This window comes from Hyperoodon ampullatus (assembly GCF_949752795.1).
Source record: "Hyperoodon ampullatus genome assembly, chromosome: 14".
Lineage (NCBI taxonomy): Eukaryota > Metazoa > Chordata > Mammalia > Artiodactyla > Ziphiidae > Hyperoodon > Hyperoodon ampullatus.
Window position 1 is genome coordinate 30937760 of NC_136927.1, and position 24760 is coordinate 30962519.

Here is a 24760-nt window from a genome sequence, read left to right on the forward strand (position 1 = left end):
TACTACTAACTGTTCTTTTATGAGTGTCATGAATAATTGCTCCATTATCAGGGGGTCCACTGCCGTTGTTTGTTGCAGTCGCCAACTTCTGTGTCTATGTAGCAGGACTTGAGCCGTGGGAATCATGCACGACATTGGTTTCAGGTGTGCCCAGGGGTTCCCAGACCTTGTAGGGTGTGTACATTCACATCCCCTAACAGCAAGTCTGTGGTTCTGAGTTTTCAGCAGCTGACTTCATAGCTGCCTGACCTCCCCGAGCTCTCGTCTCCTGTGCTGGATGTCACAGGGCTCACTGGACCTGGGGTGGAAGGTGGAGGTTGTGGTCCTCTTTTTCCCTTTCTTAATACGTACCCCTTTACACATAACTTTCCTTTGACTCTTAGCTCACTGTACAACAACTGAGTGCCCGTCCTCTTGGCGGAAGCTAAGAGAAAAGAATTGGTCTTCCCTCTGGGATGGAAGGCAGAGGTCAACCTTCCGCCCCCAGGCAGGGGTCAGACTGCTTACCGCACTGTGGAGGAGGGTCCAGGGGCACGAAGCCCCGGGCACACAGGTGGATGTAGGCGGCCGCCAGGTTGCAGGCAGGTTGGCGCTCCTGGGTGCCACAGGTGTCCTGGACACATAGGCTGAGGAAGGGTGTGGGGTCCACCTGAAATCCAGCACCCACAGTCAGTGTCCTTGCCCACCACACCCTGGGGGGTAGCACAGAGGAGGGCTATAGGCTAGATCAGGGCAAGGGCCTTCTTTGTCCTGCGGTCCACCTGCTGAGTGGCCTCTTCAGCTGCACACTCACCACCCCGAAGCAGTTCCCCAGGCTGGAGCGGGGGTCCTGGAAGAAGGCCCGGCAGGTGGGGCTCTGTACCGGGCATGCCAGCCGAGTCTTCTCCATGGCCCTGCAGTCACCACCCACCTGGGGAGACGAACCCAAGACTCAGGCTCCTGCCTGGACCTCCTTTCTCCCAGGCAGCTCCACCGGGGGCTGCAGCCTCAGGAGGGAACCACCACCCTCTTGGACTGAGAGGTCCCCCGCAGGTGTGGAACATGCAGGCCCAGGAGCCTCGGAGATGGGGGCCCCACCCTCCTCAGGTCCACAGCCAATCCACACAGAGACTTCCCTCTCCAGGGCGCGCCCGGGTCACACCGGTTCCCCTCTCCATCCACGGCCACGGCCTCCTAGTGATGACGCCCAGCCCCGAGGGAGGGAGGGCTGGCTAGCCAGCTCACCTGCCAGGCGGGGGTGACCTCCTCCAGGCTGCTGGCCACTGTGCCGTCCGGAAGCATCAGCTCATTGCCTGCCTCGTTGTCGTTGGTGCCCAGAAGGCCAGCGGACAGGCCTGTGGGGCAGGGAAGGCTGTGAGAGCCTGCTGGCGAGTGTTGGCGGGTGGAGCATGGCCAGACCCTGCACCCTCCATGCCTGACCCCCCCAACACTGGTCCTGGCTCTGAAATTTCACCAGAGGGAGAAGAGAAAAAGGACTGAGAAAAGCATTTGTTCCCTCCCTGGGCCCTCCCCCATCCGCCAGCCCCGTCCCAAGTGTTTGGGATGCAAATTCTTTACCAGTGTTCCTGGGGCTGCCCAACCAGATCAAGGGGAGCGGCACGTCCCAGAGAAGGGGGCAGAACGTGGGGTCAGAGCTCTGGGCTCAAAGCCTGGCCCGGATGTTCGTGGCTGGAGGAGTGGGGGGCCAGTAAGTTAATCTGGGTCATGTCCTGTGTCCCAGGGGACAACAGTGGGAGGATCCCATGAGAAGGAGCAGACCGTGCGTGCTGGAGCTCCTGAAACAGGGCAGCGGTCAACCAGCGGGGCTGCATCCAGAGTTGTGCTGCCGCTGGAGTAGGGGCTGTCCCAGTGCTGGACGTGATCAAAGCCGGGAGAGGTGGCCTTTGACCCTCTTCCAGTTCTGAGCTGTTTGGGCTGTTCTGATACCCGCTTGGGCTGTCAGCCCCGAGGAGCAGCAGAGGCCCAAGAGAGTCCCTGGGCCTCCCGCCCACAGCCTCCCAAGGACTCAGAGTGCTGCCCACTGGGATCTGTCAATCTCAGCCCTGGAAGCTGACCGCACTGGCTCAGAGGCCGCCAGCGGGGGCCCAGACCCACCGTGCTGCCAGACGCTGAGAGTCAGGCTGCAGAGGCTGGCGTGGAGGTCACAGACAACAGAGACACCGTCCTCACTAGTCAGCTCGATCCTGGGGACGTTGTTTCTCCTGGTCTTGGCAGGAGGCAGATCCAGGTCCAGACAGCTCTCCCCAGGCAGGGAGGAGTTGTACAGCCTGTAGGTCTGTGGGCAAGACAGGGGCTGAGCAGGACAGGTGACAGTCTCCACGGGGCACAGGTGTGTGGACGTGACAGGAGGCAGGAAAGTGTCTGGGCGACCTGCCCACCCGTACCCGCCCGCCCGCTCTTGCAGGCTCACCTTCAGGCTGGGATAGAGGACGAGGGTGGTGTGGTTCAACTTCACGGTCAGGGATGTGAGCCCCGAGCCCGCCCGGTTTAGTGTCAGCGAGAATGTGTCGTGAGTGAAGTCCTTGGCCAGCAGCAGGCTGCTGCAGCGGGCATTGATGCCCCACACCTGGCCGTCGAAGGTCACCACATGCCTGGTGCCGGCCACCACAGCGTGGTCTGCAGAGAAGAGGCCGGACGCAGGGGGAGTGGGGCCTGCTGTGCCCAGGCCCTGAGCCCACGGGGCAGCCCAGCCTGTCCAGAGCCTGCTCCCTGGCCCATGTCCTCATGGGCAGCCCACGTGGGGAGTGGGGTCTGTCCCCAAGAACCTCTGGCTTCAAGATGACTTGAGCTCTAGGGGTCCCCTAAGGTGAAGGAGGTGTGATGCACGCTCCAACACTGACGAACCTCAGAAACTTTACGCTGAGTGAAAAGCCCATTATAAAAGGGCACGTGTTACGTGACTCCATTCATACGCGGTGTCCAGAACAGGCAAATCCACAGAGACAGAAAGTAGACTGGGGGTATAGCTGAGGGATGGGAACACAGAGCTAAGGGATGCAGGGTGTCTTTTTGGGGTGATCAAGGTTCTGTAATTGACCGTGGTGATGGATGCACACTAGCCACTGAATCAGACACTTTAAATGGGCAACCTGCAGTCTCCCAAGGCAACAGAAATAAAACCAAAAATAAACAAATGGGACCTAACCAAACTTACAAGCTTTTGCACAACAAAGGAAATCACAAACAAAACGAAACGACAAGCTACAGAATGGGAGAAAATATTTGCAAACGATGAGAGCAACTAGGGCTTAATTTCCAAAATATGCAAACATTTCATACAGCTCAATATTAAAAAAACAACTCAATCGAAAAATGGGCAGAAGACATAAATAAACATTTCTCCAAAGAAGAAATACAAATAGCCAATAGGCACATGAAAAGATGCTCAACATCGCTAATTATTAGAGAAATTCAAATCAAAACTACAATGAGGTACCACTTCATACTGGTCAGAATGGCCATTATTAAAAAGTCTACAAATAACAAATGCTGGAGAGGATGTGGAGAAAAGGGAACCCTCCTACACTGTTGGTGGGAATGTAAATTGGTATAACCACTACAGAGAACAGTATGGAGTTTCCTTAAAAAACTAAAAACAGAACTACCATATGACCCAGCAATTCCACTCCTGGGCATATATCCAGACAAAACTCTAATTCAAAAAGATACATGCACCGCTATGTTCACAGCAGCATTATTCACAATAGCTAAGACATGGAAACAACCTAAATGTCCATTGACCGATGAATGGATAAAGAAGATGTGGTACATATATACAATGGGATACTATTCAGCCTTAAAAAAGAATGAAATGATGCCAGTTGCAGCAACATAGATGCAACTAGAGATTATCATGATATCACTTGTATGTGGAATCTAAAATATGACACAGGGACTTCCCTGGCGGTTCAGTGGTTGAGACTCCGCACTTCCAATGCAGGGGATGCGGGTTTGATCCCTGGCTGGGGAACTAAGATCATACATGCCGTGGGGCAACTAAGCCCATGCCCTGCAACTACTGAGCCCTCGCACCACAACTAGACAGCCCATGTGCCGCAACTACTGAGCCCGCGTGCTCTGGAGCCCACATGCCACAACTAGAGAGAAGCCTGTGCGCTGCAACGAAAGATCCTGCATGCCGCAACTAAGACCCAATGAAGCCAAATAAATAAATTTTTTTTTAAAAGAAACAACAGAATGCCCCCACAAAAGTCAAATGTCTTCATTAAAAAAAAAAAAAGTATGGCCAAAGCCTCCATCCAACAGTAGGGAGGTGCCACGTGGGCCAGGCCCAGCCCTCTTCATGGTGGGCAGGAGGTGGCCTGAGAGAGGGTAGTTCGGACCCCCCAAGCCGGCGCTGCTGCGGAGCAGAGGCTTGCGTGGGGGTCGGGTAGGAGAAGCCCCACCCGTTGAACACACGCCCGGGCCAGGTACCCGGCAGCTGCTGGCCCGTGCCAGCCCATGATGGCCTCACGAGGAGGGTACTGGGAGCCCCTTGTCAGGTGTCAGAGCTGAAGGTCACAGGCCGGTCCCAGGTCGCACACGTGGAACCCAAAGACCAGGCTGTTTCCAGTCGCCACGCTGCCTAGCGGACAAGTACCCCAGACTCTGGGGGGGCTCCCACCTGCCCAAGCCTCCGCATTCCCACCTGTGAGATCACAAGACCCGATGCTACATACCAGTCCTTGCCAAGCTTTCCCACTGACTTGAGACCCTGCCGGGCACCAAAGGCACATGCTCGTTACCACATCAGTGAGCCACGTTGCCCCCTCCAGGTGACAGAGAGGTGAGGAGACTCACCAGATTGCACTCAGGGCAGCGGATGCAAACTCCAGGGGCTCCAAGCCCCCAGGGCCCCCAGAGCTGCGTCTGGTCCCAGCACTGCCTGTGGCTCCAGGCCTTGCCTGACGGACAGTCTGGACTCAATTAGTGGCCTTCCGGCTGCAACTGGAGGTCTGCCTGGTGCTTCTCCTGCAGAGTCCGCCAGGAGGGAGCTGGCCCTGGCCCTCAGCCCCTCGCCACGCCTCCGCGCTGGGTTCCAGGCTCAGGCTTTTACTTTCTGGACAAAAGCCTGGATCTGCAGCCCAACCCTCATCCTGTTTGACGTTGGGAAGCCCAGTAACCTCTGGAATCAGCCTGGGATCAGGTGGGCCCAGTGCTACAATGCTAAGGCTTCCCTGTACTACTGGGGGATGGTCCCACTGTCTATCTGGCCCTGCCAGGTCGTGCTGCCACGTTCCAAAGGGCAGAGGGGTCCCGGGGAGGAGGGCGGCGTACGACTCACATCCAGAGGGGGCCCCCAGCAGACGGCGTTTGAGCCGGTGGTACTCGGCCAGCACGCTGGTCCCATACAGCTCTCGGAGTGGCCGCAGCAGCTTCTCCTCCACCAGGTGGCTGGTCACCCGGGCCACGTCCAGGGGCTCGTCCCCTGCAGGCAGCATCGGCAGTGTCACCACCACTGAGTGGTCCCTGGAGGGAGCACAGAGGAGCTGGGAGACCCCAGCACAAGTCGTGCCTGTCGGAGCCTCACTTTCCGCAGCTGCAGGATGGCCATGTAAGGGTCCGGCCCAAGCTGACCTCCATGGAACATCAGCCTCTTAGGGAGGGAACAGGCTTTGTTTGGGGAGGTGGCACAATGAGGTGGAGGCTGGGGGTAGAAATGACTGTCCTATTTTAAGGACGCAGGCATCTGATCTCCTGCCAGGGGCCTGAACGTATGTGCCTTGGCAGGGCCTCCGGCCTGTGTGGGAAAGGGGCTCCTCAGGCCTGTCCCTGAGGCTGGCTCTGCTGCTCCTTCAGGGCCAGTGACTTCTCTAAAACCTCCAAATTGCTCTACAGCCCAGGCCTCAGAAAGCTGCCTCGGTGGGGTGTCCTGATGGCGTCTCAAACTCAGCAGGTCGGAAGGAGCTCCAGACCACCCCCTCCCACCACAGTAGGCTGAGCAACAGCCCCAAAGACGCCCAAGTCCCTGGAACCTATGACTGTTATCTTAGGAGGCCAAAGGGACTTTGCAGGTGTGACTACACAAGATTTTGAGACGGATTATCCAGGTGGCCAATGGAATCACACTGGACCTTATAAGAGAGGTAGGAGGGTCAGAGAGAAGATACAAGGACAACAGTCAGAGGGGAGAAGATGGTGCCCTGTTGGCTTTGAAGATGGAGGCAGGGGCCACGAGCTGAGGCAAGCAGGCAGCCTGCAGGGGCTGGGAAGGGAAGGGTTCTCCCCTGAGCCTCTCGGAGGAACCTGACATTCATTTCGAATTTCTGACCTCCAGAACTACATGAGAACACATCTGTGTCGCTTAAGCCACTGAACTTGTGGTAATTTGCTATGGCAGCCACAGGAAACCAACAAAGCTCCAAGCTGCTCCCTGCACACCAGTCATCCCCATTACTCCATAGATGGACCCTCCGTCCTTCCAGTCATCAAAGCCAAGACCCTGGGAGTCATCCCTGGCTCTTCTCTTTCGCCACCTACATCCAATCTGTCAGCCAATCCTACAGGCTCGTCCTTACAACACCCGGAAACTGACTGCCTCGCACCCCCTCCGCAGCTACCACTGCTTGGCGCAGCTACTCTCCCATCTCGCCTGGACCATTATAAACTGGGCTCCCTGCTTCTATCCCCCTCCCTGTCCCCAGTCTTTATTCTCAACACTGGGGCCAGAGGGACCTTTTTAAATGAAAGGTAGATCATGTCCTTTCTCAGCTCAAAACCTCCTGTATTGGGCTTCCCTGGTGGCGCAGTGGGTGAGAGTCTGCCTGCCGATGCAGGGGACACGGGTTCGTGCCCCGGTCCGGGAAGATCCCATATGCCGCAGAGTGGCTGGGCCCGTGAGCCACGGCCGCTGAGCCTGCGCGTCCGGAGCCTGTGCTCCGCAACGGGAGAGGCCACAACAGTGAGAGGCCCGCATACCGCAAAAACAAACAAACAAACCTCCTGTGTGTTCCCATTTCAGAGTAAGAGACAAAGGCCCCAGGCTGCCCGGAACCCCGTTACCCCCACCCCGACTCCTCTCCAGCCCCCTGGCTTCCTTCAGATTCCTTAAGCAGGAAGTGCACTCCCACCCCTGGGCCTTTGCACCAGCTGTGCCCGCCGCCTGGAACACTCTTCCCATGATGTGCACCCGGCTCACTCCCTCACCCTTCAAGCCCTTGCACAAATGCTACCTTCTCACTGAAGCCAACCACAGCCTCACTCTTTATAATGCCCCCATCGGGGACCTCCCTGGCGGTCCAGTGGTTAAGACTCTGTGCTTCCACTGCAGGGGGCACGGGTTGGATTCCTGGTTGGGGAACTAAGATCCCGCATGCGCCGCAGCCAAAATAAACAAAAAGATTTAAAAAATAAAAATAAAATAAAATGCCCCCATCAACCCACACATCCTGCCTTTTTTTTTTTCCTGTAGCACTTGGTACCTAACATACTAGCTCAGAGGTTGGTAGACTGTGGTCCGTGGCCAAATCCAACCTGTGTCCTGCTTTTGGATAGCCTGCACGCTAAGAATGGCTTTTACTGTTTAAAGGATTCTTAACAAAAACAAAAAACGAAGGCTACGTGAGAGACCATCGGGCTACAAATCCTGAACACATCACTCTCAGGCCCTTTAGAGGAAGGCCCGCTGCCCCTGAGGGTAGATTACCTGGTCATTGTGTTCAGTGACCGTCTCCCTGCTCAGCCATGGCCCTCGTGAGGGCCAGGATCTATCCCACTCACCGCTGTGTCTGCACACCTAAAACAGCGCCCGCTCAAAGAGAGTGCTCATAAAATATCCGCGGAATGAAGAATAAGCCTCAGTTTCCTTATCTGTAAAATGGGGCTGAAAATGTCTCTATGGAAGGGCTGTCAGGGGAGCAGATGAGACGGAGGGTGTGCCTGGCGTGGGGCAGGACCGCAGAGGGGACAGGTTACCTGGCTGAGAAGCTGTACAGGTCCAGCAAGGGTTTGCAGAGCCGCCTCAGTGCCTGTGAGAACACAGCTTCAGCCCAAGACAGCACCTGGTGGGTGGCCTGGAGCAGGTGGGGGCAATGAGAGCCGTCAGGGCCATCCCTGCCTGCAACGCCGCCTCCCTCCCCCTCGCCCCACCTCACCAGCTCCAGGGCGCCCCTAGTGGCCTCCAGCGCTGCCGCGATGGGCCCGGACCCCCAGGTCCCCGGCGTCCCGGACACCCAGGCCTGCAGCCGCTGCACGGCCTCCTCGGCCCGCTCCTGCCACACCTTGTCCAGGGGCTGCACTGTCACCTCCAAGTAGGCGTCCTTCAGCGTGGCCAGGGGCTCTGCAAAGGCAGCCACTACCCACCGTGAGGCCTCCCGGTCCTGGTGGCAGGTGAGATGCCGCTACCCGCATCCCAGGCCCACACAGGAAAACCAGCCCCCCGACGACCCGGGCCTCCAGGAAAGAAATAGGGCCTGTGACCTGGAATGAGGTGGTGGCACCAGAGACTGGAAAAGAGTTAGCCCAGCAGGCCTGAGACTGCGCAACTGCAAGGCCCGTTCACAGGGTCAGCCCTGGCTGGAATCTGGGGGGTTCCCACCGTTCCCAGACCTGATAAGAGGGCCTCACTGTGCCTGGATTGCACAAACAATGTGGTTTATGCTGAACGCCCGCTTTCCTTCTGTGAGTCTGGAAGGTTGGTCTGTGCCAGGCAGAGGCTCCTACGTGACCAGCCCCCAGTGAGAAGCCTGGGCGCAGGGTCTCTAACGAGCTCCCCTGGCAGACAGCGTTTGACACGTGTTGTCACAATTCAAAGCTGGGGGAGTGGAGGGAGTCCTGTGTGCCCCCACTGGGAGAGGAGTCTGGAAGCTCGTGCTTCGTCTCCTTAGAACCTCCCCCGCGCCTGTCCCCCCGCCACCTGGCTCTGTATCCTGTCCCTGTAGCAAATCATAGCCGTGGGTGCAACTACGTCCTGAGAGCTGTGAGTCCTAGTGAATCACAAGGCTGGGGGTGGCCCTGGGATTCTGACAAAGGGACACAAGCAGGGGTGAGAGTACATTTAATAGCCTGTCTGGCCTGAGCACTGGCCAGTCAGAGGGATGGCCGCCCTGGTGCTGGGCAGGGTCCTGGGGCTCCCTGCTGGGCCAGCTGTCAGCCCTGGTGCTCCTGGCCCCGGGAGAGGCTGGAGGGTCCCAGCACCGCCAGGAGGGCGCTCGGGACAGCAGCCTTCACGACCCTCACGGTCTCACTGGTGCTTATCACAGAACAAGAAATAGGCCCTAGAATCTATGGCAATGGGCTTAATAGAAGTAAAGCTGTATACCCAAAAGAAATCAGGCGGGGACTGAAGAAACTTGGGCAGCAGTCCCAGAAGAGATAAGGCAGCAGGCATGAGGGATACAAGCTTGGAGACTGACAAGAATGGACACTGTTCCAAAAGTCTGAAGGCTACAGATCCATGAGAAATAAGGCAGAGGGTCTAAATGAAGTTGGGCTGCAGGCCTGCCAGAAATCAGGTGGCCTTTCTGGTTGAACCAGTACCCCAGGCCGAGCGTGAGGGGCCTGGAGTTGGGGGCCCTGGGATCAGGCGTGGATTTGGGTGCAGGGTCACGCCCTGTCTCCTGCACTCACGTTCCAGCTCATCCCGCAGCTGCTCCAGCCCTGCCTGCAGCCTCTCCAGGTAGAGCGGCACGCGGTTTGTCAGCCCCTGCCTGGCCCGGCTCTGGTTCCACAGCGCGGCCACCGCCCGGCCACTCTCCTGCACGGCCCCTAGCCCCGCCTGGCACAGCTGCAGAAGGGGGCCTACCGCGCCATCCAGGGCGCCTGCCGGCTGCACCTGGGCAGGGGAACGGGGGCAGGATCAGCGTGAGGGTCTGGGGCACAGAAAGCTCCAGAAGACCCTCATGTCCATGAGGGAGGCCCAGGATGAGCCAGAGGGGTGACCCTCCACAGCCTCACGCTCCCTCCCGTTCTCCAAGGGTGCCCCCGACATCCCAGTGCACTCTACCCACCAGGCGTTGGAACCGTCTCACGTAGGCGTCCAAGCCATGGATCTTCTCCTCCAGCCGGGCTTGCACCTGGGACCCAAGAGCAGCCACCCTGGACTGCGGACACAGAGGGACAGGCTGGGCCTCACGGGAATGAAGTGGACAGAATGAAGGTGCCAGCAGCAACGCCCAAGCATGTGTTGGCCACACTACGGGCTGTCTGCCTCTGGTTTCCTTGGTACTCCTGGACTTAGGGATCCTGGTCCTGTGGCCTCTGCCCGGGCAGGGTGGGGGAGTAGGAATAACACCCCTCCCCCCAGCCCTCGGCCCTCTCACCTCCACGTGGCCCAGCAGGGTCCCCTGGCAGCCATACGCAGCCAAGCGGAGGCTCTGGTTGGCAGCCTGCAGGGTCAGGCGTCCCAGGGGCTGGACGGGCTGCCCGCTGTCCTGGAGCAGGGCCTCCACCTCCGCAGTCCGCCTGTGGGCACACGCCCGCAGCACCACGCTCTCCTCTTGGCTCCCTGGGGCCAGGAAGGGACCTGCTGTTGTAACCAGGACTCGTCCATCTGCCTCCCAGCTGCCCACTCCTCCCGCTCTCCACAGCCTTCTGTAGCTCCCCACTGCCCACAGGCAGAGTCTCAAAGGCTCTAGGATTTGAGGGCCTTGAACTGAGCTGCCTAAATCAACCTCCAAACCCCTGAAGCCTGGTTTCTTCCCCATCCTCCAGCCCACACCCACCTCTGGTCCAGACTTATCCCAGCCTCTCCTGGCACCACAGGTGACCACAGCAAGCTCATCATCACCTCCAAGCTGGGGGTGCCACCAAGTCCTACCAGGGTTTCCTTTGACTTCGAGCCCTCAGCACCCCAATCTCTGTCCACTCTTGGGCCAAGCTGGGGCCTTGGCCAGGCCACTGAGCCACACCAGTACCTCCACTCACCTTCCTTGTGGGCCACCGAGGCCTGGAAGCAGTTCGGGGCTCGGGACACCAACAGCCTCACTTTCTCGTCCCCGTCATCCACATTTCCCTCCAGCTGGACCAAGCTTCGAGAAGCTGAGGTGGAGACCCGGCCCAGCAGGCCAAACTGCTGAGCCTTGGGGCCGCGGAGCTGGGAGGCAAAGGGCAGACTCCTGAGTGCAGCCTAGCCTCTGCCCACTGGCCCCAGTTGGCCCCAGGCAAAGGGAGAGGTGGCTGAGGAGGGTGAGGTTGAACCTGCAGGGAAAAGGCAATGCCCACCCCCCCCCCCATCTTCAGGGGCACTGGATCCCCCCACCTTACACCCCTGCCACAGGGCTCAGAATCCCTACCAATTGCAGAAAATGCTTATTAAAATCCACATCCAGGGACCTAACCAAGCATGGTGCACAGCATCCAAGTAGCTTAAAAATTCCTGCTGCGAGGCCTCACCCCAGAGATTCTGACTTAACTGATTGAGGGAGGGGCTGGGCACTGGCATTTTTGTTCCCAGTGCCCAGGTGTCGCCACCTACAGGCCAGGTTTTCCATGTTTGCATGAGAACCACTGCAAATGTCTCCACAAGTTCAAGGAGACATCGTGGGTAGCACCTGGCATAAAGGCTGGCACTGAGCATTTCATCCCAGCCCTTGCAGCCACCAGCCTTGAGGGAAGGGGACACAAGACAGAAGGGTTTTGAATGGGGTGGGGCAAAGGCAGGAAAAGCCTCAGAGGCCTTAAGAGAAGGAACCCTAGGGAGACCTTGCAGGGGGGAGGCCAACAGGCTGATTGAGAAGCCGTTGTAGGGGAGGGGAGCCACCTCTGGCCTGAACTCAGCTGCTCTGTATTCTAGTCCAGATATTGTGGCTAACAAGCTGTGCAGCCTTGAGTAAGTGTGTTACCCTCTCTGGGCCTCAGTTTCAAAATCTATAAGATCAGATATAGAATGGTGGTTCTCAAAATTTATCAGGAATCAGAGAGAGAGAGAGAGAGAGAGAGAGAGAGAGAGTGAGTGAGTGAGTGAGTGAGAGTGTGTGTGTGTGCGTGTGTGTGTGTGTGTGTGTGTGTGTAGGAGGTGTGTTATGGGCTTATGTTCCTCAAAAAGATCTGTTGAAGTTCTAACCCTTGGTACCTGTAAATGTGATGTAATTTGGAAATAGGTTCTTTGTAGATGAAATAAAATTACGATGACATCATACTGGATTAGGGTGAGCCCTAAATCCAATAACTGTTGTCCTTATAAGAAGGCCATGTGAAGACAGAGACAGAGATTGGAATAATGCAGCCACAAGCCAAGGAACGCCTGGATTGCTGGCAGCCCCCAGAAGCTGGAAGAGGCAAGGAAGGATTCTTTCCTGGAGCTTCTGGAAGGAGCATAACCCTACTGACACCTTGATTTTAGATCTCTAACCTCCAGAACTGTGAAAGAAGAAATTTCTGTCGTGCTAAACCACTGAGTTGGGGCTAATTTGTTACAGCAGCCCTAGGAATCCAATTCAGGGTGCTCACTAGACATGCAGCTTCCTAAGTGGGTGGGAGGGGTGGAGCCCAGGAATCCTTAGATTTCACAGTGCATGAGGTGAGCCTGAGGGGGGGTCTGCAGACCACACCTGAGGTGTCCGTCCTAGTCACTGTCACTGAGTGGCAAGCGCCCCAGCAGCTGGGGTGGGTGCCTGACCTCCCAAATCTGTCCCTCTTCTCCACCGTGTTGGTGTAGAGACCAAACAAGGCTGTGAAAGGCCTCTCTCCACACCACAGACCCCAAACTGGGGCAAGCAGAGAGGGGGTGGTGGGCAAGGGAGAAGCGGTTAGAACCAGCTGCCCACATGCTCAGGATGGAACCAGGAGGACCAGCCACTCCCTGACCACCCACCGTGGGCTGGGCCCCATGGGGCTCACTCCCAGGCCTCCGATTCTGGGGAAGTGAGCCTTGGGGCACCGGGATTACAGGTGCAGGAGTGGCTGGGGGCCTGGCTGGCAAACAGGGAAACAAGAGCCAGCCTTGGCAAAACTCAGAAAGGAAAACTCTTTTGAAACTGCCACTGCTCCTGGGCTCGGAAACAGGAGCTGAGTGAGCTCCAGACACAGAAATGCCTCATCCAGCGCTGGATGCTGGAAGGAAACTCCCATCTCATGAGCACCTACTGTGTGCACGTGCTGTGCAAACTCTGTTTCTTTTCCTCCCAACAATTCTGCAAAGGACGTGGGATTTGTTCCCATTTGACAGAGAAGACTGAGGCTTGAAGAGGGAAAGTCACAAGGTCAAGGTCACCCAGCCAGGGAGACACAGAGATGGGTGGATGACAGCACTTATGGAGCACTTCCCGTAGGCCCGTGCTGTGTGGGGGGAGGGGAGGGGTGCCCAGAACCCCACTGACCACCCTGTGAAATATACCTGATCCCCACTTACAGATGAGGAAATGGGGCTCAAAGAGGTCCCTTCCCAGTAGCCCTTGGCCAGGTGGGAGCACAGCAGGTATTGAACCCTGGGCTGCTGGGAGGTGCAAGGGGTAGGAGAAGACTTGGCCAATGATAGCTAATAATAATAGCAGCTAATACTTAGTGGCTGCTTTGCAATCTATACATGTTAACATACTTAATCCCTGCAATATTAATGCCATGGGAGGTAGGGTAGGTGCAATGATTATCCGCCACTTTACAGGCAAAGAAACTGAGGCACAGAGAGGTGAAGTACGTTGCTAGCCCGGAAGAGGTTGGGCTGGGATTCAAACCCTGGGAGTCCAGCCACTGCCTCTCGGTTATAGGAGGGGCTGACGTTGGGGCAGCAGAGGAGCTGCTCAGGGCGGGGAGCGGGGGCAGCCACAGGGGTGTCCCACCTACAGTTAAGCTCAGGTCCCCACTAGGGTGCCAGTCTGCAGTTCTAATACTGGCCACTAGATGGCAGGGCCACCCAGGCAGTGGTGGTCCGCTGGGCAGAGAGGGACAGAGGGACATCAGAGTATCCTGCCTATGGGGTGGGCAGCCCCGACCCAGCCACCTTACCTCTAGCTCCCCGGAGAAGTCAGGCATCCGGGGCCTGCTGTGGTTGCGGAGGGTCAGGCTGAGGTGCAGGCTGTGGTCTGGGTCTGGGGCGAGGCCCAGCTGGCATTTGGAGTGTAGCAGAAGCCCACCGCTGCCCAAGGTGTGCTCCCCGGAGACCGAGAGGGCCTGGAATGAAAGGGTGGGGTGTCAGTGGTCAGGGAGGCGCAGGAGCACAGCTTCCTCTCCCTATGCCGTGGTCCAGGCTACTATCCCTCATGCCAGGACTGTCACAATAGCCTATCAGCCTCCATTCCTGCCCCAGCCCACAGCCCCTCCTCCCCTTGGCAGCCAGACCAAGCTTTAAAAAAATGCAAATCAGACACTGTCACCCCTGCTCAAAGCCTCTGCCTTCCCACTGCGCTTAGAGGAGAAGCCGGTCTCCTTGGCAGGTCCTATGGGTCTGCGTTATCTTCCTAACCTCGCCCTCTTGCTCTCTCTATAAGGGCCACCCTGTGTTCCTCAAACACTTTAAGCATGCTCCTGCCACAGGGCCTTTGCACTGGCTGTTCCCGCTGCAGTTTGCATTCGTCAGCAAGGCCCCCTGCAATCCCCTGTCCACTCTCCCTGCTTCATTCCTTCACAGCATTCACCACACCTGACTGCATATCATGCATCTTGTCTGTTTTTTCTTCTTCTACCCACTGGACTGTGAGCTTCAGGAGGGGAGGCACCTGGTCTGTCCCTTTCACCATCCTTGCTCCTGCACCTAGAACAGAGCCTGGCAGAGGTAAGACCTACAAATGCTTTCTGAACGGATGAACAGATTGGGGGTTGGCAAACTAGGGCTCATGGGCCAAATCTGGCTCACTGCCTGTTCTTGTAGACAGATTTTTATTGGGAATGGCCATACCCATTCATTTACATGTCATCTATGGTGGCTTTCATGACACAATGCCAGAGTTGCAACAGAGACCATATGGTCTGCAAGACTTAAAATATTTACCATCTGGCTCTTCACAGAAAAAGTTTGACCCCTGGGATGTGGGGAATGGGAGGGTGGATGGATGAATGGATGGAGGGATGGGAGGGAGGGAGGGAGGGAGGGAGGATGGAAGGGAGGATGGGAGGGTGGGTAGATGGATGGATGGATGTTTGGATGGTTGAGAAGATGGGTGGGTGGGTGGTTGGGTGGAAGGAAGGGTGGAAAGAATGCAGGAAAGACCAATCAACCAGCTAACAAACTCGGGGGAATGCTGGGGGGATAGGGGTCCCAACACCTCCCCCTAACAATGATGACGAAAGCAGCAGCTTTTGTTTATGCGTTGAGCGCTCTCCCAGTGTCACATCTTAAATTTCACAATCACCCTACATGCTGGAACCAAGTGCATCTTCCATCCTTCAGATGAAACACCGGATGTTCAGAGAGAAGAGCGCCCTGCCCAGGGTCGCCCAGTGGCGTGTGCAGAGCCGTGATGATGGCACCCAGCTCCCTCACTCACACCCCTGACCTGGCCGGGCACCATCCTCTCTCCTCACCACCAGGGTCCCTGGGCCTTTCCCTGGGACAGACTCACCCTGGGCAGGTGGCAGAGCCCCAGATGCAGGGAATGGCGCAGCCAGTGGGCATAGTCCGTCTCCATGACTCCCTGGAAACTCTGCGTGGTGCAGGAGGCCGTGAGGATGCGCTCCAGTGTGGCCTCTGCACGGATCTTGTCCGGGCGGGACGGCTGGTGCCTCTGGAAGGAGAAGGCACCATGGGATGGGGGTTCGTCCCGGAAGAGAGAGTGCCCATGGCCAGCGGCAGTCAGGAGACCCTCACGAGAGGAGGGCAGGTGCCCGAAATCCCACCATCAGAGCCCTGGTCAGCCCCACAGCAGCCATTTACACTCCGAGCAGGACTTCTGTTGGGAGACTGAGGGGGACTGGGCCTGAGGAGACCCAGAAGGGGCAAGGGACTTCCAGGGCTAGCTGTCCCTGTCTCTCCATAGCCCATCAGGAGCCCCAGGCAGGCGGTGCTGCTGGAGAGACCTTGACCCTGACACCTCTGGAAACCTGACCTCCCAACCTCCCCCCACCCCTCCCAGAAGCCCACTGGCATCACCAGCTCCTTCCCCGTCTGCTCCCCAAGTGTTTGCCTCATGCTGGGCGCCTTGCTTTCCTTACCTCCCAGAGCTCTCACTACACTCCAGTCAGGGAAGGATTACTGCACCCATTTCACAGATGAGAAAACCAAGGTTCACAGTGGAGAAATGAGTTGCCCGCGATCCCCAGCACAACTAGCACTTATACCCAGGACCCTAGGGCCCCAGAGCCAGGCTCTTCCTGAAGCAGGTGGGGACCCCCAGCCCCCCAGGCCTCACCTCATACGTCAGGTTCTGCTGCACCCGGCGTCCGTCCCAAGACAGATCGAGCCACTCGCTGAACACGGCTGGGGTCTGTGTTAAGGCCCCACAGGCCCTGAGGGTGCCCAGGCCCCAGGTGTCCTGGAGCTGAAGAAGATGGAGGATGTGACTGGGGGGAGGGGGGCAACACAGGCCTCAGAGTTAGCGAAAGGCCTGTGCCTGATCAGCAGGGCAGCCAGTGCCTACCTGCCCCGGGGAGGTGGCCACGCAGCCATCCCAGGAGGTGCTGTGCGCCAAGGACCTGTCGGCCCAGGTGAGCTGCAAAGTCGCAGGCTGCCCTCCATTCCAGGCAAGCTGTACCTGCAAGGAGATGGGGCCAGTGGCGGGCGGAGGAGAGAGGTGGGCAGTGGAGACGGTGCCTCCTCTTGCGGCTCGTGTTTGTAAGAGCTTAAAGCCACGCTCAGGCTGGGAGGCCAGAGGCGTTTAGATGGAAAACTCCTCATTCTCAGCACCCAGACTCATCATTCCCAAAGACAGAATGAAATCTGAGTTGCTCACTGGGGTTTATGGGGCTGCTGTGGACTGACTCACATCACCCCACAAGTTCATATGTTGAAGCCCTAATCCCCAGTGTGACAGCATCAGGAGGTGGGGCCGTTGGGAGGTGATTAGGGTTGATGAGGTTTGGGGCAGGGGTGGGGTCCTGATGGAATTAGTGTCTTTGTAAGAAGGACCCCAGAGAGCTCTCTCCCCGACATGTAAGGACACAGTGAGATGGCTGCAGGCCAGGAAGAGAGCTCTCACCAGAACCTGACAGTGCTGGCACCCTGATCTTGGACTTCTAGCCTCCAGAAGTGTGAGAAATAAATGTCTGTGCTTTAAGCCACACACCTATACTATTTTGCCGTGGCAGCCCGAGCCAAGAGAGGGGCCCTGCGTGGTCTGCCCCTCCCCTGTCCCTGCCCCATCGCGTCCTTGGTTCTGGTCTCAATTGCCTCTGGCTCTTCCTGAAGCACCCAGCCCGTTCCCACCTCGGGGCCTTTTCGCTTGCTGTTCCTTCTGCCTGGACTGCGCTGCTTCTCCAGCTTGTCACAGACAGCTCCTCCTCATCTGTGGATCCTCAGCGGACAAACCATCTCCTCCAGGAAGCCCTCGCTGTCCACCCCATCTAAAGTAGCCCCCCCGCAACACTCCAATGTTTCTCTCTCTTAGCACCCTCCTTACTTTCTTTATGGTGCTTACCACAACTCTTAATTTCTTTATTCATTCATTTGCTTGAGTTTTGATCTTTTTGCCTGTTTTGCCTGGCACACACTGGCCTACTGTCTTCCATTTCACAGAAGAAAAAAACTGAGGCTTAGGGAGGTGCTGTGAGCTGCCCAAGGCCTCCCAGTCAGATGCAGAGTCCAGCTGCCCTGCTCAAACCCCTGCAGTGACTGACTAAACAAATGAGCACTTCAGTGATGAATTGGACATGCTTGTAACTGTTTCTCTCACTAAAATGTGAGCTTTATCAATGCAGGGACTGTGTCTGTACCTCAACACTGCCTGGCACACAGTAGGTGCTTAATAAGGTACCGATGAAGGAATGAATGAATGAATGAAGGTCCCTTTGGGGTTCAAAGCTTCAGGAATCTGTGATTCCAGAGATGTCCTTGTCTCTGATGAACAAATAGGATCCTCCTCCCCCACACGTGGTCCCAGATGCCCCACCCGTAGGCTCAGCCACGCAGCTCACCAACCCCCAAGACCCCTACACCCAGGGCCCCTCGGATGCTCCCTGCTCACCTGCCGGCTCTGCCTGCCACCCCTGCTCTCAGCAAAGCCACTGGCCTCGGCCCGCCACCAGGAGAGGCTGAAAGGGTGAGCCAGGGCCAGGTGGGCGGCCAGCTCGCCCTTCCCCAGCCGAAGAGAGGAGGACAGCACCACCTGGGGAGGGGACAGGCTGAGGGGGAGGGCTCCCCCAGAGAGGCCAACCCCCTCCCCACCACCCAGTGCAGGCAACCTTCTTCATCAAGGTCACGGGAGTGAGGGCTGCTGGCCCAGCACTGTGGGAGGCCCTCCGAGAGCTTCAGCCCATTTTGCAGAGGAGTAAGTTGAGGCTTGGAGAGAAGCAGATGGGGACAAGCATATGACAAAGATGGGACCGGGAGTCACACATGTGGTGGCTGGAGGCATTTCATGGGTTCAAATCCCAGCCCTGCCTTCCAGTAGCTCCGTGACTCTGGGCAAGACCCCATGCCTCTCTGAGCTTCAATTTTATCTTCTAGAAATGGGGCTGATGTGCCTGGCACACAAGAGGCCTGCAGTATGTGTCAGCCACTGGTCTTCCTGTCCCAGGTGGTGCTGGGACCCAGGTTTCCTCCTCCCACCCAGTGCCCTTCTGATGGTCCCTTGGGGACCGGGGCCCAGCCCCATTGTCTCTGTAAGGCTCCTCGGGCAGGGCAGGGCCCCAAGTGCACCACTAAGGCCACAGGGTGGGCTTCGCAGGTATCCTTCCAGCGCTGATGCCTACCTGGTTTTTGCCATCCCAGCCCACGACCAGGTCATCATGGTGGCTGCGTCGCGAATGCTCGGAGGCCAGGCGGAGGCTGCAGTGCCGAGGCAGGGGGAGCGGCAGCAGGTGGGTGAGCTCCACTGGAGGCGGGGACACAGGGAGGGGCAGGAACATGAGCTGAGGACATCGGCTTGAGGCCGAGAGGGTATAGGGGGCCACTTTGAGGCCACATGCTCAGGTAATCTGCACAAAATTCAGAAGCTACACCCTCACTTGGTCCCCATACCACTCAGTATAGTCCCTCAGTGTCCCCGTGAGAACCCCAAATCTCTACTCCTGCAACGAGGCCTTGTACCTCCTCCATCAAGAGGTGGAATTTGTTTCCCTGGCCCTTGAACCTGGGTTGGCCTTGTGATTTGCTTGTAGAATTTGGTGAAGTTGACACTGGCAAACCCCAGCCTAGGCCTAAAGAGTCCTCAGCTCCCATTGGCTCTCTGGGATCCCTGCCCAGCCACTGTGAGGACAAACCCAGGCTGGCCTGCTGGACGGTGACACCACACAGACGAGAACCTGAATGTTTCAGTCGAGGCTGTCCCAGACCAGCTGACAGGCAGCCGGCCCCCGAACACGATAGAAAGCCCAGCCAAGATCAGCAGCACCACCTACCCAACTTGGGGCTGACTTTGATGCGTGAATAAGACCAGAAGAGCTGCCCAGCTGACCCACAGGCCCATGAGCAGTGATAAATGCTTATTACTGTAAGTCACTGAGTTTGGGGTCATTGGTTACACAGCAATAGCTGACTGATACAGTCTCCTTCTTGTATCACTCTCAGGTCCCTCACACTCATGGTTGCCCAGGCCTCTTTGAATGTCCCACACCTACCTGGCCACACTCACCTGCCCTATGCTCTCATTCCACCTCGGGGTGTGACACAGGTGGTACCTGCATAGCTGAGGCCTCACAGCAGACAGTCTCCTTGCCCTAGATTTTCTTCCTGCATCCCTTAAGGCTGAGTCCAGCTGCCCTGACCTCCTGCACCACTTGATCCCATCCTGTGAGGCCACCAACTGGTCCTGCCTTCCTAGACCCCCAGAGCAGGAGTCCACCCAAGACCCCATTGCAGACAACGGCCACCATGCTGCCCTCTGAGCCCTCTGGAAGGGGTGCTGCCTGTCCCCCCACAGACTCTGGGGAGCTGTGCCCAGAGACGGCGGCACTAGCTGGTTCTCAAGGCATCATCTGGTCACCAGTCCAGGGAGCACTGCCCACATTTGCATGCCACATGCAGAGCCACACCCCTCATTCCCTCCACCCCTGACCTGCTGGCTCCTATGCTCTGTAACCACATGGCAGGGTCCACGGACTGCTCAGCTCACCCATGGGCCCCCGAGCATGCACACATTCACACATGCACACAAGGGCATACACATACCATCTTGGCATGCTGAGGATCTTCTCATTTCCTCTGCCTTGCAGGGCACATGTGTGGCAACCGTGACCATGGGGAACTCCACTGGGCCACTCAGCAAGCCGTGCCCCCGGGGCCAGGGTCTGCACCGTGTTTCCCGCTTGGCAGGCCAGCAAGTCGGGCTCTGCTCGGTGTAAGGGGGCTCCTCAAACACTAACTGACAGTCTGTGTGTCTGCACAGCCCCTTGGGGACGGGGTTGTTTCCTGGAGTGCCTCAGGGGTCACGGGTGCCACCGTTGGGGTTGCACTCACCTCCCCTGCCAACCTTCAGTCTGTCAGCCTCAGCTCTGAAGCCTCTTGGGGATGCTCAGAGTTGGCACACCTTCCACGCCCTGGCCCTACCCTCCTGTCTTAACACACTCAGGTAAAACCCCAACTCCTTGTCGGGGCCTGGGATCCTGTGTGACCTGGCTCCCCTGACCTCTCCCACCTCATCTCCCCCCTGCTCCTCCCTTCAGTCCACTCCAGCCACACTGGCCTTGCTGTTGTTGCTCCGGCCACAAAGCTTGTTCCCACCCCAGGGCCTTTGCACCTGCTGTTCCTTCTGCCTGCAATGATCTCCCCAGAGCTTCGCCTTCTTGTCACTCGGGGCTCAGCTTAAACATCACCTCCTGAGACAGGCCTTCCCCGACCACCCCACCTGGAGGATCTCCAGGCCCCCAAACCAAGCCCTGCTTGTTTTCTCAGCCCTTCTCTCTAGGAGACACCCTGACGTTATCTTGTTCAGTATGTGTCCCTGCTCACAGCCTGCCTCCCTGAAGGCGGGGACCTGGGCCATCTTATTTCCCAGTGGATCCCCAGCACCTGGAACAGCACCTGGGATAAGCAGGTGCTCAATGATGGTGCTCTGAGTGAGTGGGTGAATGGGCCACCCTTGCTGCAGCTGCTGGGAGACTCACCCTGCAGGCTGAGGGTCCCGGCGGGCTTGAGGAAGGGCCCGGAGAGGCTCCCGTTGATGGCCATCTCCTGGCCGTCCCACAGCACCACGTGGTGCAGGACACGGGTGCCACGGGCTCGCTCGTATGAGGTCTGCAGGACCAGCTCCCCAGGAAGGGTGTGGAGCTGGAAGAGAAAGATGGAGCTGGGTCACAGGGGAACCCGGCCCATGTTCCCGCTGAGGGTAGGAAAGGAGAGAAGCTTTCAGAAGAGGAAACACAAGAAACAAAGTTCTAACAGTTTACTGGGCTGGGCAGATATTGTAAGGGACGGGGTGGAAGGGGTGTGACATAGGAGACCGACGCCCCCTGTAAAGAGGACAGCCGCCTCTCAGCTCCACTTCCAAGCTGTGTTGCCTTAGGCCAGTTTCCCAACCTCTCTGGGCCTCATTTCCTTGCATATAAAATGGGGTAAGAATAACAGTGCCTACTTCAGTGATATAATGGGTGTGATGTGCTCAGCCCAGGGCTGGACCCATGGACAATGCCATGTGGGGCTGCTGCAGTTGGTAGTAGGATTTCTCAAACATTTAGTGAGCATGTATTATGTCCTTGACCCAGTGCTGGGGGTTGGGGTACAAAGATAACCAAGACTGGCCCTGGCCCTTCAGTGGCTCCAGGCTGGTGGGGAGACAGTCACAGAAACAGAAAATGGTGGGACAAGGTGACAAGAGTAGCCACAAAAGATATTAGAGGGACAAAGGAACACAAAGAAAATAAGTGGACAAAGCAGGGAAGGGCATTCTAGGCAGAAGGAACAGCCTGTGCAAAGGCTCAGCAAGGAGCACTCTCCCTGCTGGTGGGTGCCACAGGTGGAGGGTGGAGGGGACTTTTGGTGGGACGAGGGGAACTGACTCTTAAATGTCTCTAAAGCCCATCACTACTGCCCCCACCTCGGTCCAAGACATCATCATTCTGGCCCTGCTCACTGGCTTCTTCACTGTTGTCTCTGCTGTCTCCTGTAGGTCCCTCCCCACACAGCAGCCAGAGGAATCTGAAAGCATCCCTTGGATAGTGTCCTCAAAAGGCGTCCAATTTCAGAGAGAATAAACTCCAAACTCCTCCCTGTGACCTGACGTGCCCTGCGTGACTGGATTCCCACTACTGCCCCCCATTCCCCCTCACTTACTCTGCTCCAGCCCAGTGGCCATTCCTCAAATATGCCAAATTCATTCCTGCCCAGGCCCTTTGCACGTCTTGTTCCCTCTGCCTGGAATGCTCTTTCAGTATATATTTTCTTTTCTTCTTTTTCTTAACATCTTTATTGGAGTATAATTGCTTTACAATGGTGTGTTAGTTTCTGCTTTATAACAAAGTGAATCAGCTATACATATACTTATATCCCCATATCCCCTCCCTCTTGCGTCTCCCTCCCTCCCTCCCTATCCCATCCCTCTAGGTGATCACAGAGCACCGAGCTGATCTCCCTGTGCTATGCAGCTGCTTCCCACTAGCTATCTATTTTACATTTGGTAGTGTATATATGTCCATGCCACTCTCCCTCTTCGTCCCAGCTTACCCTTCCCCCTCCCAGTGTCCTCAAGTCCATTCTCTACGTCTGCGTCTTTCTTCCTGTCCTGCCCCTAGGTTCATCAGAACGATTTTTTTTTAGATTCCATATATATGTGTTAGCATACGGTATTTGTTTTCCTCTTTCTGACTTACTACACTCTGTATGACAGACTCTCGGTCCATCTACCTCACTACAAATAACTCAATTTCTTTTTATGGCTGAGTAATATTCCATTGTATATACGTGCCACATCTTCTTTATCCATTCATCTGTCGATGGACACTTAGGTTGCTTCCATCTCCTGGATATTGTAAATAGAGCTGCAATGAACACTGTGGTACATGACTCTTTTTGAATTATGGTTTTCTCAAGGTATATGCCCAGGAGTGGGATTGCTGGGTCATATGGGAGTTCTATTTTTAGTTTTCTAAGGAACCTCCATACTGTTCTCCATAGTGGCTGTATCAATTTACATTCCCACCAACAGTGCAAGAGGGTTCCCTTTTCTCCACACCCTCTCCAGCATTTATTGATTGTAGACTTTCTGATGATGGCCATTCTGACTGGTGTGAGGTGATACCTCATTGTAGTTTTGATTTGCATTTCTCTAATGATTAGTGATGTGGAGCATCCTTTCATGTGTTTGCTGGCAATCTGTATATCTTCTTTTCACCAGATTTTCAAATGGCTGATATTTGCTTGTCATCTCCGGCTAGCTCAAATGTCATCTCCTTAGTGGGGCCTTTCCTGGCCACCTAAATAGCTCCCCAGTAATTCCCACTCATATCACCCCATTTTGTTTTTTCTACAGTATGTATCATCATCTGGTATATTTTCTTATTTGATTTTTTTGTTGGTCAATATCCCCACTAGACTGTACACTTGATGAGAGGAAGGACTCATCAACCCTGTTCTAGGCAACATCCCCAGTTTCCGGAATAGTGTCTGGTCTGGCACCTGGTAGATGCTCAATAAATAATGCGGAAGGAAGGAAGGAAGGAAGGAAGGAAGGGAGGGAGGGAGGGAGGGAGGGAGGGAGGGAAGGAGGGAGGATGGATGGGTACAGAGGCCATCTGAGAATCCATTCCAGCAAATTTTGCCCATATCACAGCTCTGCCTGCATTGGATCCTCCCAGGAACCGGGACAATTCCTCTTTTCTCAAAGGGCTGCCCCAGGAGCCTCCCAGCCTGCCCTAGCCCTGGCTCTGGCCTCCTCCACGCACCTGGGGGAAGGTCTGTTCCAGCGTGATGATGTTGGTCAGACTGTTCTTAGCAGCCACCAGCCTGGAGCCAACGTGGAAATGATGCTCCTCCACCATCAAGGCAAATGTGCTCTCGGCTCCACCCTCAGAGTACCGTAGCTGGGCCAGAAGAAAAGCAAGTCAGGTCTCCTCATCCAAGTCTCTGACGGAACACTGAGCAAGACGCTGGCTCCACACTGTAAGCAAGCTCTGCCTCCCAAAGCCCCGGGCCCGAAAGATGCACAGCTCCCTAGATGGGACAAACTCTGATGACATGAGGGTCCTGAACCTCAGTTTAGACCACCAGGAGTGGCCATGACAACAATCTCCCTGTGCCCTTCATGCTGTAACACTGACTTGTAGATAGCTACCAGCCTGGGGCGGGCAGGCAAGAATTCTAGTTGTATTACCATTGTGAACAGCAGGGGGCAGTCTACTGCAGAGGACGATGCACAAGCATTGCATTTAACAGACCAGGGCCCCAATTCGGGCTCTAGCAGGTATGGGATGAATGACCTCTAGCTAGTTCCATAACCACCTTCACTTTCTTATCAGATAAATTGGGATAATGATACCTACTTTATCAATGGGTTGATATGAAAACTATATGAAATAATGTACTAACTTCCAGGCTGGCCGAATAGCAGAATCACTTAGGGCACCTGCCAAAAATATAGATTCTGGGCCCCCACCCAAGACCTGTAAAAACAGAGCCTCTGGAAACTGGGTCAAGAGCTGGTATTCTTAAGAGCTCTCCAGAAGCATCATTAATTTAGTGATGCCCCTGTCAAAAATGTTCAACCTGAATCATGTCTCACACAAACAATCTGACAAATTCAAATGGGGGATTTTTGCAGAACAACTGCCTGAACACTGCAAAATCGTCAGTTCAGGAGTTCTT

The 24760-nt window shown here is 56.2% G+C and overlaps 1 protein-coding gene across 1 annotated transcript in view; it reads right to left on the bottom strand.

The window, feature by feature from the left end:
• Window positions 1–221: 221 nt before the first annotated feature.
• Window positions 222–24760, bottom strand: part of LOC307063034 (uncharacterized protein) — a gene marked incomplete at both ends in the record, with an annotated part of 141439 nt that continues 116900 nt past the window's right edge. The window contains 21 exons of the mRNA XM_079719028.1: window positions 222–298; window positions 508–649; window positions 794–910; window positions 1225–1334; window positions 2095–2275; window positions 2411–2616; window positions 5285–5469; window positions 7915–8012; window positions 8094–8278; window positions 9568–9772; window positions 9948–10040; window positions 10260–10444; window positions 10864–11032; window positions 13882–14046; window positions 15435–15596; window positions 16221–16349; window positions 16449–16562; window positions 17991–18131; window positions 18718–18839; window positions 21070–21232; window positions 23842–23979. Coding sequence (XP_079575154.1) covers window positions 222–298; window positions 508–649; window positions 794–910; window positions 1225–1334; window positions 2095–2275; window positions 2411–2616; window positions 5285–5469; window positions 7915–8012; window positions 8094–8278; window positions 9568–9772; window positions 9948–10040; window positions 10260–10444; window positions 10864–11032; window positions 13882–14046; window positions 15435–15596; window positions 16221–16349; window positions 16449–16562; window positions 17991–18131; window positions 18718–18839; window positions 21070–21232; window positions 23842–23979 — 3087 coding nt within the window. The remainder of the gene's footprint in view (window positions 299–507; window positions 650–793; window positions 911–1224; window positions 1335–2094; window positions 2276–2410; window positions 2617–5284; window positions 5470–7914; window positions 8013–8093; window positions 8279–9567; window positions 9773–9947; window positions 10041–10259; window positions 10445–10863; window positions 11033–13881; window positions 14047–15434; window positions 15597–16220; window positions 16350–16448; window positions 16563–17990; window positions 18132–18717; window positions 18840–21069; window positions 21233–23841; window positions 23980–24760) is intronic.